The sequence below is a fragment of the Orbicella franksi genome, chromosome 4, assembly GCF_964199315.1.
Source record: "Orbicella franksi chromosome 4, jaOrbFran1.1, whole genome shotgun sequence".
In the NCBI taxonomy this organism is placed as follows: Eukaryota; Metazoa; Cnidaria; class Anthozoa; order Scleractinia; family Merulinidae; genus Orbicella; species Orbicella franksi.
Window position 1 is genome coordinate 13,288,483 of NC_138148.1, and position 13,818 is coordinate 13,302,300.

At 37.8% G+C, this 13,818-nt stretch overlaps 1 protein-coding gene across 2 annotated transcripts in view; it reads left to right on the forward strand.

The window, feature by feature from the left end:
* The first annotated feature begins 5,919 nt into the window (after positions 1–5,919).
* The window catches only part of LOC145483417 (tauropine dehydrogenase-like), a 25,133-nt gene continuing 17,234 nt past the window's right edge, over positions 5,920–13,818 (forward strand). For both annotated transcript variants that reach the window (XM_081461924.1, XM_081461925.1), the window contains exon 1: positions 5,920–7,607. In XM_081461924.1, the coding sequence (XP_081318050.1) occupies positions 7,524–7,607 (84 nt within the window). In that variant the 5' untranslated portion in view covers positions 5,920–7,523. The remainder of the gene's footprint in view (positions 7,608–13,818) is intronic.

Genomic DNA, 13,818 nt, shown 5'->3' on the forward strand with positions numbered 1-13,818 from the left:
CAGCCTGCCGAACTGAGTGAGTGCATGGTTTCAAGCGTCGTGCTACTGCTGCGCTTGAGTCGAAGTTCTCGGTATTCGCATTGAAGCAATTTACGAGACTAGAACAAGGGGATAAACTAAGCATATTGAAAACTTTATAATAAATTAAATTTTGAGGGGTTCCGTCGGCTGTCGAAGAATTCAAGCCCCTATGGAAACGGCAAAAATTGCGTAATTTTACGGACTTAAAAAGCGTTTTAGCCCAATATCGTTTTTTTGCCCAATATCGGGTCGAAATAAATACTTTGATTAACTTTTGGTCTTCTTCAATCAGTATTTGGAACAAAAAGACTGGGCAGTAAGAACGCGCGCCAGCAAACACAAACGTTTTTATTTAAAGGCTAGGTGAACTTTTTTGCATACTTTTCGAAAATTGAAAAGTCTCTTCATAGAATGACTACTCGATATATTTCTAACTGTGCTGTTTTGTCGTTGTTGGTGCCTTCAATTACTTAGCCTTAATAGTTTCCGAATAATAAAAAAAAAGAAAATCGATGGTTAAACTGACAACCGTTTACATAACACATTATCCCCTGTCATGTTTTTCGGCTCAATTCCCGTAAAAGGTACCGCAAAAGCTCTCGCGGTGGACCTTTTGAAGATTAACCCCTAAAATGTACGACGAGCACCCCCGTTATTTTTATATGAGTCTCGATTTCAAACAGTCTTACTCTATTTTTCAAGAAAACTTGCTTCCTTGGTCTGGCTGGATCACGTCAATAAAGCCTCTTCGTTTCATTTCGTGTATTTAATTGATTCGTTTTCCATCAAGATCAAAATCGAGACACATGCTAAAATTTACTTTAAAAGACCAGTCTCCTTTCGAATATTTGCAGACTCATCGAGTGTATATGAACGGGAAAGACAAACCCTGCTGTGTCTCTATTATAAGCAACTGTCTAAACCTCAATAATTTAGTAATTCCAATTGGAGCTAACTGAAAATAAATATTACGTGACGTCAGTCACGTAATACATATAGCGTGTGTGAACTTATATTTTGGGCTTTGTCTGTAGTTTTATGTACCTTGCGTGAAATAATGAAACAATGTTGTAATAACGACATGGATCAACTCTCTTTTTGTATATTTCCCACAAAGCAAGGCCCACAAATGGAACAAAAACAGACTAGAGTGCTGAACAATAGAGTTCTTTGAACATACCGCATTATGCAAATGTGAGAAGAGACTGTCCCGAAGTTTTGCATTTTACCTGTGTGAACCTTGATTGCCCAGAAATTTTTTTTCCATATTATTATAGTAGAAACGACACTCTTTTGCACAGTACTTGTTTTAGTTCCATATCGGACATACCAAGATGCATTTTAAGCCCGTAAAACTACGCAAATTTTGCAAGGCAATTCTTTAACGGTCGACGGAATCCTTCAAAATGCTTGAAAAACTTAAAACTTCCTATTGTTAGATAGAAGAAAAGTAAAGCTCTTATGCTAAGTTTACCCCGAGTTCTAGCGCTGCCTTTCAGGGAATCAAGCATCCAGTCAAGACAACTGAAGACGGCAAATTCGTGCCAGATTTCACGCACCGTTACATGACCGAGGATGTCCCGTACGGCCTGGTAGTCATCCGGGGTATTGCAGAAATTGTGGGTGCTAAAACGCCGAATATTGACAAGGTGCTTACATAGTGTCAGGAGAAAATGGGCAAAGAATACCTCGTGAACTCAAAACTGCAAGGAAAAGATGTCGCTTCATCCAGAGCACCGCAGAGATATGGATTCACTTCTCTGGAATCCATCTTGTCGGTGACCCGTCAGTAGATCAAGAGAGAGTAAAGCTAATAATTGCATACATTGAATAATAGTAATAATAATAATAATAATAATAATAATAATAATAACTGTTTAGTGCGAAAATATGCCAACGGTTTTCTGAGAACATCTGTGAGCTACAAATGTAGAACACCCGGGAACTCTGTTATATGGCCCAAACAGGGACGTACCGCCAGGCAGGGTATAGTTTGACCTCGCTGCACTCAGCCGGTGTGTAATACATGTATGGTTGCAAAGGTGGACGAAGGGCTAAGTTAACAGGTAATAGACCTTATTCCCAGGATAATATATAGACATCAAAGACATAAAACCCAGTTCTTCCACGGATAGTGTTATCAAGCACTTTGCCTGGATGTTTTCGTGCTGTCCACGTGGGCCAATTCAGTTCCGCGTCACAATAGTGGAAATTTCTACTCTCTCCTGGGAAGACAGGAGTGAAATAAAGATAACTTGAGAAGGATAACCTTGGGAAAAAGTCAATTAGAAGGATTAACTCTCTTACCCTTCATCCTCTCTTGATAATAACAACAATAATAATATTATTGTTATTATTATTATTATTATTATTATTATAATTATTAGCAATAGTAATTGGACCGAGTGGAGTACAATTCAGGGAGTAATCGCGCGAGCAATTTCAAAATCGGACGAGCGCGAAGCGCGAGGCCGATTTGAAATTACGGGCGTATCTATAAAAAATTTAAGAATTAAAAATGTCTTTTAAGAACTTCTTTTGAGTGAAAACGGCTGTAACGCTTTTCAAATGCTTTGAAAACTGTAGAAAACAGTGCGAAGGAAGCCATTAAAGCGCGCGTAATTGACGTGCGAATCACGTGGGTATCCAATTACAGGTGTCCACTTACGAAAAGTTCAAATTGGATACCTGTAATTGGACACCCACGTGATCGCGCGCCGATTACGTGACAAATAGGCGCGCGGAGAACCAATCTCGATCGAGAATTTTGTTATAGATACGATTTTTATTGTTATTGTTATTGTTATTGTTATTGTTATTGTTATTGTTATTGTTATTGTTATTGTTATTGTTATTGTTATTGTTATTGTTATTATTATTGTTATTGTTGTGGTTGTTGTTGTTGTTATTATTGTTATTATTATTTTATATAGGGCATGCTCCCAAGCCATTCAGCAGCGCTGTACAATTTCCTAATAAAATAATAAGTAAATAATTAAAATAATAAAAAGATGAAAAGAAAATAATCAAATCATGAAGTTAAGGAATTCCTAAAAAAAATTTTTAAAAAGAAAAGTATTTAGCTTAGATTTAAATGTCGCTAGCGACCTACAGTTTCTTATATTTTCTGGTAGTGAGTTCCATAAAACTGGAACAGCATATGAAAATGCAGTGTCCGTGCGTCCTAAGATTACATTTAGGGGTAACAAGTTGGGATTTTTTGGACCAGCGTAATGATCTAGGAGGAACGTATGGTTGTAATGGTTCGCTTAAATAAGGAGGGGCAATACCATTAATAGATTTAAAGGCCAAAAGCAGCATTTATGGTTGTCAGTATCCGCCTTATCCACTCAATTATTTATGTTAAACAGGTTCTAGGATATAAAGGGTTTGTTAGTGAGGGAGGTATTGAATTTTTTCTTTGTCGTAGTAAGTATACCCACCCCCGGTTATAGAAAAGATTGTTTCACTAACTTGTCACTTTTGTAATAGCTCTTCATAACAAGCGTCAAGGCCGTGGAAACGCAGTTTTTCGAGGGTGGGGAGTGGAGTCCAGCCAAAGGGCACATAAAAGGATACATTACTTGTAAAAAATTTCGGACATAATATTTCGGACGTTCAATTTTCGGACACTATTTATCTCATTTCCGACAAATTTCGGACAACAATTTCGGACCCTTTGCTGAAACACAACTTAAGCAAATTTACGGCTACAAAACACGAATTAGACTGAAATAACATCTGTGAAAACGATGTTTGAATGCACCCCAAGGTTTTAAAGATACACCGACGAGAAAATAACACAAAACAAGGCATTACATATCTCAAGCAGTGTCTCTACTTGAGTTCGCTCCATAAAGCCTGGCATAAAGGAAACTAAGAGCTTTGGAACTACTTCAGAGCTTTATCCTGTACTGGAAACATTTCGGACGCTTTAAAAAATTTCGCACGCTTAATTAAGCGTCCGAAAGTTTATAAAGCGTCCGAAATATTTCCATCCGGACGGTTTTATTTTCGGACACTTTTTTCGTCCCGAATTAGAATCGTTCGAAATTTTTTGCAAGTTATGTAGTAGTGAGTATCTTAGTTTTCTTTAAAATAACGGTTTGTGTTAGCAAATGTATTGGATATCTATACAAAATAGTTTCCTATTCGTACGAGCAAGTTGGTGGATAGAGCGGTTTTCAATAGAGTGTCGTAAAACCAGGACCAAAGTAATCTCTCCGTTCAGTCGCTTAGAACACAGACACTTCAATGAGTTCATCGCAACTCGGAGCAATTACATGTTGCCGTCGCAAAGTGCGGGAAAACGAATGTGAGTAAGAAAACCAATCGCTCCCAATTGATCAAACAATAACACTACCCACAGTGATTATCAAAAAAGTTGTAGTTATGTCAGTCGAGGGTGGGTAGTAGTCAGTATTTATTTACTTGAGTGGAATCCACTCTATGCTACTTTAATATAAGAGTGTGTTATTAAGGTTTGTAGTTCATATAAGTCACTCGGAAATGTAGAAGAACAAAAAAAGTAACATTTACGAAAAGGAGATCGCTGCAATGTGTTTATAAAGTATAACCCTAAACCCTTCACTTGGGACAGATGTAAAGTAACAAACGATATAAGCTTTAAAAATAAAAAGGAACCGGAAGCAATCATTTTGAAAACACCGAATTCTGGTGATTCTGCCCATCCGGTTTCACTGCGCAGTCTGCATCTATGGCGCATGCCTGAAATGGTTGCTCCCAGAGCTCTCGTTTTCCGACCGCTGGCCAAGGGGAACGAAGACTCTGGGAACGAGATTTGGAGAATGGAGAATTCAGGCTAACATGTATGCGCATGCTTAGAACGCCGCTGTTTTCCGCCACAACAATGAACTGAATAGGTTATATATGGGAGCATTTTTAAACCACTGGTGGTAATTTACAAGCTCGGCGCATATCCTCGTTGAATACCTATTGCCTTGGATGTTACACACTCTATTCATAACTAAGTTTTATACGATGGAGTTATGACTTGGCACTGAAAATATCATACAACGTTTTCAAAAGTAAATTATAACCTCTCGCATTGTTTCTTGACCGCTGTTATTTTTATTTTCGTTTTTCGTTGCTTACTCCAAGTCGGCTAAAAAAATAAAGGCTCGCGACGGCTAATTTTAAGACTAATTATGGTCAAGAGAGAGAAAATACAATACCTTACAAATAGTCTAAGAGCTTTACAAGCTCGATAATCTAGTTTTGGTTTCAATCAATTAATTTGTTAACAGTAATCAGAACACTTAGCTTCTGTTACATTATACATGGATCAATGTAAACATAACAACATTTTTAGCTACATTCCAAGACGAAAGTAAGTTCTTTCCCACCTCTCCCCTACTGAAGGTTGAGTTTATTCATCTATTCCTGAATTACTTACTTTGAAGTGAGGCTCCAGCGTTCATAAGGGGCCGGAAATGGGCGGCTCCGAGAAGAGTTAATGTAGGGCATACATTCTATAGCCGGTGTCGTTTTATCACTGAAGGTGTCAAATAAATGGATGCAGAGGAAACTTTAAATATGGACTTCCTCTCATGACTCGACAAAATGATACCAACTGTGCTGTACTTTGCTCGCGGAAGTTCGGGTAACTGGTCTACCAAACTACAAGCGATTGATGGCGAATCCTGATACTGATGTAGCTAATTTTTTTTAGTTACGTGTTCACACTTTCATGCAAACAATGATATCTTTGTCTTAGTTTGCATTTTATTTCGAGGAGGCTGCTAAAATGAAAATTTGAATCAAAGAATTTCTATTAGTAAGCGTTGTATCCACAAGAACTTTATAGAAATCGCGTGACATCGGAAATCGCGTGACATAGGATTTCAAGTTTTTGCATACTTATGAACCAAGCTGAAATTGAATGAATGACGTCGACATTCCGTGAATAGTACGAAGGAGCGCGGTAGGCGATCGGGGTTGAGTCTCCCAGAAGGAAGCAAAGCAAGCTTTAGCATGCTTAAAACCGGAACGTACAAGTCGATCATTAATTCATTTTTATTAAAGCGACAATAATGTTAAACTCCTTTTTGCGCCAATAACAGATTCCTTATTTAAAAGGCGCGACGTTCCCCTCGCTAAACGCGTTACACCACTCTTGCATCGATTATTTGAGTTTCAAAAGATCGAGTTCAAACGTATGTGATAAATTTCAACTGTTTAGACATTCTGTTCCGGAAAACTCAGGAAATTAATTGCTGGTTTTCAGTGTCACGCAATTCAAAATAGATCACAATAAAAATCAAAACCGGTCAATAGATAAAGTCCAGAATCTGGGAAATGAAAGAAGGTAAATATGCAAAGACTCTCGCCAAAATTCTGGTCACAGCAATTTTTCTTATGTGAGATACGCGGAGAAATTTTTTACCCAAATTTATAGAGATTTGTATGGAGACGCCATGCTGGTGCCCATCCGCATGGGCACCAACACGGCGGCCGGAAACCAACAGAAACATCTGTCACGGAGTTTTGCCACAAAAGCGTGAATTTATTCCTCGAGGAACTCTAAAACATTAAAATAATACTTTTTCTAAGACATGAACTGTTCAGATAGCCCGAAATAAGTCACTTTTTTAACCATCATGACAGCTCTCTAAGCCGTCATGTAAATGCCGCGTCACGCAAAAGCTTAGAAATTCAAGCGTAGTGTATCACAAAACCAAGAACCCATTCGGAGCGAAAATTTGTATGAATATTAGTTTTCAGCTGCTCTTATACATCATTAAAGTAAAATCTCAGGGGGATCAGTAGTTTTGTAGTTCGAATTTTAGTGACGTCATGTGAAAACCAGCTATCAAATAAAAGTTTTCCTTTTCCCGCTTTTTTTTTAATAATTTTCCCTTGCTTTATCCAGATGTATTTTGTTCCGTGATTTACTTTTACTAGATTTTTTCCTCTAAGCGTACATATCTTTAAATCATAACAAAGGCCTAATATTAGGCCAGGCGGAGAGGTTTCAGAAACGAAAAAAATGAGCAACGAGCAGAAAATGACCCGTCCCGGTTTACAAAGACGAACCACGCCTCGGAGTTAGTTCGGGTAAATGAAGTAAACGGTGCAAAAATCGAAGCGACGAAAGTTGCTGCAACTAATGCGCTGCCGTGATGTGGCGATCTCGTTACCAGATTTTGTTGGTGCTAACCAACGGATAATTGGCTCCACAGATGACCCGTGACGATTATTTTTGTTGGCGAGGGACTGGGTTTGTTATGAATCGACTTCCGATTCTACCGATTAGGACTTTTCGCAAATATCCGAATATTTTTGGGATAGTTAGAGGTTGCCAAGATATTTAGGATTATTCATAGCTTTGTTTTGGCTTAGTCCTGTGTTTTCCTCGCTATTTTATTGGTACAATGGTTTTTTGTGATATCTAGAATTTTTTGAGAATTTCTGGAAAGATATTTGGGCGATTTTATACGTGATATTTGTGGAAAGCCCTACTACAGATCAGCTGAGAAATCATGGATGCAAGAAAGGTTGATATTGTGGCGGGTAAAATGGAGGACGAGACATGCGACCAAACAGGACAAAACTCGGCAGGACAGGTTAGTACTTCAGAAGGAAACATTCAAACTTTTTGTAATTCAAAATTCAGAAACGCTTTTAAATTTCAAAGAAATCTTCTCGATACCCTGACACTAGTTTTTAATTGTCGGGCTAAATTACTAAATGCCTGAATAATTTATTGTAATCTTGCGTGTCAAGTTGTAAAACGAAATATTAAGCTTAATATCTTGTAATAATAAGCTAAGCGAGTTGAAGCTTGTTTTGTTTTAGTGTCTTGAAAATTCTATTTGACTCAATGTCTGATAACCTTGAATACTACCCAGGAAGATGGTAAATAAGAGGTTTTTGAAATATTTATTCATTGTTTGGCTTTAGCCGGATAAAGGCCACTTTCACGACATTAAAATTCAGCTTAATCACAAACGAAAGAAAGGAACAAACATTTTCACTCTGTTACCTTTCTCTGTGTCCTCCAGGTCTCGCTAGTAAGCTGAGTTTACGATATATAACTTGAATGTAATCTATTGCTATAGAAGGCTGAAGCTGTTAGCTTAAAAAAATTTTATTAAACCACCAATTAAGTGCATATTTTTGTGGAGCATTTCGTTTGGTTTTTGATAAATAGACTAACAACACAGTTACCAGAACGGCTGTTCCGAAAACGCGGAGTGCGGAGTGTAAAAAATATATATATTAAAAATAGAAATAAAATAAAATTTAAAAGTAAATTGAAAGAACAATTAAAAATATAAATTTAAGAAATAATAAATACAAAAATTCACACCTCCTGCAGCGGACCTTTCAAATCAAAATGATATATTTAAATCCCGACTTTCATAATAGTTCTCGCTTAGGACAAAGTAAAGAACAGTCCAGTTTTGAGTAGCGGGCAGAACAGACGTAATATTTTTGCGTATTTTAGGGGAACAGAGGCGAAAGCGAGGCGAGCGCGAAGCGCAAGTCGCGAAATACGCAAAAAAAAAATTACGCCTCTCCTGCAGGGTAAGTTTTGAGCATGTCTAGAAAGTGTGACAAATGACGAATCAAACTTAAAATAACCTCATCTCCCTTCGGTTTCCTTGGGCGAAAACCGTGTTCCCTCTAAAAAAATATGCTTTCCTTTCCAAAAATAAACTGTGAGCCCTTGAACCATGTAAAAACGTGGCGTTTGTCAAGTCCGCCTTCTAAAGCATTTTGATTGATGAAGTTCAAACGAAAATCGAAAACCAGTGAGATAAAAAAAGTCTAGATCGACAAAAATATAGAAACAAATAAATACACAAGTCAAATTGCACTTTCAGAAAACAAATTATAATCAAAGGCTCCTGTGAGCCAGCTCATGGATGAATTGGATGGATGTAGAAAAGTTAGTTGAATGAAAAGAGAAGAGGAATTGATCATTGTGGAGTTCTTCTTGGAACAGCAGTGAAAAACAGGAAAATTCACATCTTTTGATTCATGGGTTCTGATGTCCAATGGTTGCTTATTGACACCCTTTAGGCGGCTGAATTTGTTTTCTGGTTAAATCATTCTATAAATCATAATTAATTATTTCCTACATCAGTTTAAACAGAGTGCAACAACAATGGTCAAGATGAACACTGCTTTTATTAGCAGCATTTTCTTTCTTATTAAGTCCACTGAAATACTGACTACCATAATGTCGCACATAAAAACTAAGAGGAGACATCCCAGCCAACACTCTCCTATACATGCAAATTATACATTTTTTGCTGAGTTACAAATAACATAACCTTTACAGCAGCAGGACACACATGTAGTAGAGGTACAGCATGATAACAACCATTTTAAGAACTGAATAAAAATTCAACAGGTATAAGCTGGAGCAGTAAGGATAGCTTATACTTCAAAAAACAAACATTGCAAGATTTGTATTCTATTAAGGTGGCCGGACACAGTTTCCGCGCGCGCTTTGCTGATGCAATTCAGCGCGCGCACAAAGATTGCAAAAAACAAAAATGCCGTCAATAGAGCGATCATTTAATTTACTCAACACTCGCACTATCTCTGCTATTTTTCTCTGTAATTGAACGCAGTTTATTGATGGCTTTAGTCTTTTATTACAAAGATATGTTAGAAAAGGTAATGGTGCAAAGAACCCAGCAATTCTCAGCGTTTTCTTTGTTACCGAAAGAACCCAGTTAAATGCAGCGCATGCGTAATACGTAAAAAAATTGCGATTGAATGAAAAATTGCACCCTCGGAAATGCGCCTATTTCTCGAGAACCGCTCATTAGAATTTCACGAAATTTTGCACGAAAATACTTTGAGAAATAAGTAACTGGAGTATCGAAAATAATTGAACTTTAACAAAGAAAATTCTAGATATTCCAGTGAACCTTCAACAACGGATAATTAAAGATCTCTCTGTTAAATTATTAGCAAAATGGTGTGACAATCGTTACAAGCTTGTTGCACGCAAATTATAAAGAAAATCTTATGACTAGATTTTCTACAAATAAACAAAACCGATTTTAAAGGTCTGTTTATATTTATTCATTTTGCCATGGCAACGGCACATACGTCAGCTTAACCATAAAAAAAACCAAAGTTTGTGTTGTTAACTTGCTTGCTGCCATTTTTGGCGACCAAGGGATCAAGGGCTTTGGAGAAAAAGGTGAATGAAACACAGGTATCAAAACTGTGTTCAGCCACCTTAATTGAGACAGATTAACTGATTCAACTTTTGTGTTGCTTTATGATGGGTTCTCGTAGTTTCATTTAATTGTAGTCCTAGTATAACGACTGATGTTCCTCTACATGTATATGTTCATGTATATGAACATGATATAGAACTGCTAATTTTAAGCTTCTGTATTTCTGTATTCCATTGTAAAGCTACCGTAGAATTCCGAAAGTAGCGGCCCCCGTTACTTTGGAATTTAGCGGGCAAAAGAGGCCGCTACTTTCGGGTAGCCGTTACTTTCGGATGGTTGAAAAAAAGTTCCAATTATTCATGTTCCTAACTACCCACATAAACAAAGCAGACTATAAGCAAAAAGGTCGCAAATGTTGGTACTGTAGGGCGAAACTATTATATCGTTATTGTATCGCGATGGAACTGATTACACTACAGTGTATCATCTGAATGTGCCGCCAGACAAATACAGCTCATAAATCATAGTTTCAAGAAAAATTCAGTTAAGTTCGAAATAAAATCACAAAAAACTCTTCACGTTGTTCAGTCCTGCAGTCAGACTTGCTTCATCCGCGTTGCGCTTGAGATCAGAGAGTTTCTCTTTTAGCGATTTCTTCGAAGGGCCGCTACTTGCGGATGGGCCGTTACTTTCGGAGTACCGTTGTTTTCTGGGTTTCAATGGTAAGGTAAAAAAATAACGTTACTTTCGGGGAGCCTTTATTTTCGGGGGGCCCGTTCCTTTCGGAATTCTACGGTACTATTTTGACAGATTGAAATGAACGCGATATGAACGGTCCACTTATGGTGGTGTGAATTTTTCAATGACTATTAATTAAAAATAATGGAAAATTTCGCCTACTGATAGACAGAGGCAAACACGGAAGCAGACCTGGTACAACAATGAAGAAAATCTTTCCAACGCTGCTCTGCACAAAATAATTGTTGAGAACAAATTCCAACCACCCACCAATGAAAACCAGATCATGAGTTACGGAGTGGAACCTTCTGAAATCCACTAAATTATATAACTGGCCTTTTTCTATTACCAAAAATACAAAGTTAATAATGTTCCAATTCAAGATAAACCACAATATCATCTACGCTAAAGACAAAGTTAAAACAGCCAACATAAATAAACAATAGCCTCCATTTGGCGCGAAAATATGCTGGGATATTTGTCCGCGGACATTATCTGTTCCAAGAAGTAAACAGTTTTCCGAGAGCGTAGCTGGAGGAAAACTGTGAGCTTCGAGGAACAGATAATGTCCAAGGACAAATATCCGAGCATATTTTCGCGCCAAATGGAGGCTATTGTGTTTATCATCCTTCAAATCTTTTTCGTAACACGCGCAGTTTTGAAAATTGGGGAATATTCTCGGATGTTCCCCAGTTTTAACTGGAGAATATTCGGTCAAGTGACGTGTTTAGACCAATTGCGCACGAGCGAAAATATTTGATAGATTCAGGAGCCATAATCGAGGACGGAGACCGTAAGTCTTGGGATCCGCGCGCACCCATGATATGGGACAATTTTTCTTTTTGTAGAACAAATTGCGCCATCCTGACGTCATATATCCGCGCGGATCCACGCACATGTCGGTGGCTCTCGCGTGGATGTTGTCACGTTGTGTGATCAAATGGTGAGAGGTGCGAGATTCTCTTGCAGATTTTTCACAGCGATGTCAGGGAATAAGAACCAGGGCTCTTATATGTAGTTTTATGCTCTGAGCTAATGGAGAAGGTGAGTTTTTCAGGATCGAGAACATGACTTCGATTTCGTGCTATGAATGAATAATATCTGCTCGCGCTAATTGTACGCGTAAGCTTTTGCGCTTGTTCTGTAAAGAAAAGTTATGTAAGAAAACTCTTTACTCTGGTATTGAGTCAATTTGTGAGTTTCCCAAACAATGCTTAATCATGACCAAACCCTGTTTTGATAGTTTCTTATCATTCCTGTTTGTTTGGCGAGTTTGGAAAAGTTTTTGAAAGGAAAGTCTGACGCGTACAAGTAGCTCATTTGCATAGTGCAGCGCGTGCACTTTCTAGTCGGTGTTTTCAATTGTCAACAAATCTTGACAAAGATTTCTTTCGTTGTCTTTTGTGCCGAGACGCTGCAACAATTTTTACCAACGCCAAAAGGCTGCTAGCATCTTATGTGTTTCTTTAACATAGTGAAATTTTACACGAAAATAAAATAAGCAAGGAGTTTTGATAACTCAACTAACAAAATCGAAATCTTTATTCGAGTTGATTAAAGAAAGCGTCATCGTAATTTTGCTGATTATTTCTGCTGTATTCACATATTTTCAGCTAAGCTTTTAATATGTTCTCAAACATTTATCAACCTTAAACATATTTAGAAACTAGAGATATTATATGAGTTCGATGTACGTTTTCACATGGAAGTGGGAAGTCCAATTTGTCATGTTTCACTGACTGTACAAAACATGCATCGACGGGCGCTCTTATTCATCGATGACAGAGAATTTATTGGATTTTTACACAAACAAAACTGAGCAGCATCTACGAACATAAACTTTATTGTCACTTATTGGGCCTTAATAAAACATCAAACGTTGCTTACAATTCAGGCGAAACTCAAACTTTCAATTTGTTCTTTTTTTTTATTGTTCAGTCGAGATAGACTGGCGAAATCCTCGCAAGCGTGTGGCAAGAGGAGGGAAACTTTGAAGTCCTGAAACGCTGCTATATCCAAATATATCCAAATAGTTTTTCGCTGTGTTTTGGAAAAGCTATTAATCTTCAACATGTGTGAAACTTAGAGTGGAGTAATGTGGAGCTCTTGTAAAAGAAGCAGTGCAACACAACTTGGTCAGTGATATCATGAAGCGGCACCTAACTAAATTCGACACTGTCTTACTTCACTCAAACTGGAGCAGCTTACGACGAAAATGCTGAAGTAAAATTCCAACAGACATGAACGTATTGAGTTGCGGGCCAAAAGCATCAAACATTTCGGGAATTTCGGACACGATTTCCCCGCGCTATATGCGCAAAAATCCTCGCAGCATGTTCACGCGTGTCGCGCACATGATGACGCAATTTATTCTACAAATAGAAAAATTGTCCCATATCATAGGGACAGCCCCCATACTAGAAATGGCGCGCGCTTACGGTCTCCGTCCCCGATTATGGCTCCTGATGGATTATAATATCTGATGATTTATGCCATCTATGTAAAAGTGAACAGCATACAATCCAGCATATGTTTTTAAAGTGCTCCCATGTAGTTTTATTTTGGAAAGAATTTTTTGACTGGTGGGCGCAAGTCACTAATGAAAACATTCAGTTACCAGACTCAACTCTTTTATACGGACCTACAAAATCACTCAAACACCATCAACCTCTAAGGTTAGCTTTGCTGGTGGCAAAATACTTCATTAACAAATGTAGCTTGAATGAACAATCTTTACTCTTCTCACTGTTTAAGATGTAACTTCGAGAAAACATAATGACTGAAAGATACATCGCAATAAAAACATAACTGCCACGCTCCCCACGCTCTTTGATGACAAATGAAAATGCCTCATATTAAAAGATTGTGTTCCAGAAATTTTGTCACCACCATC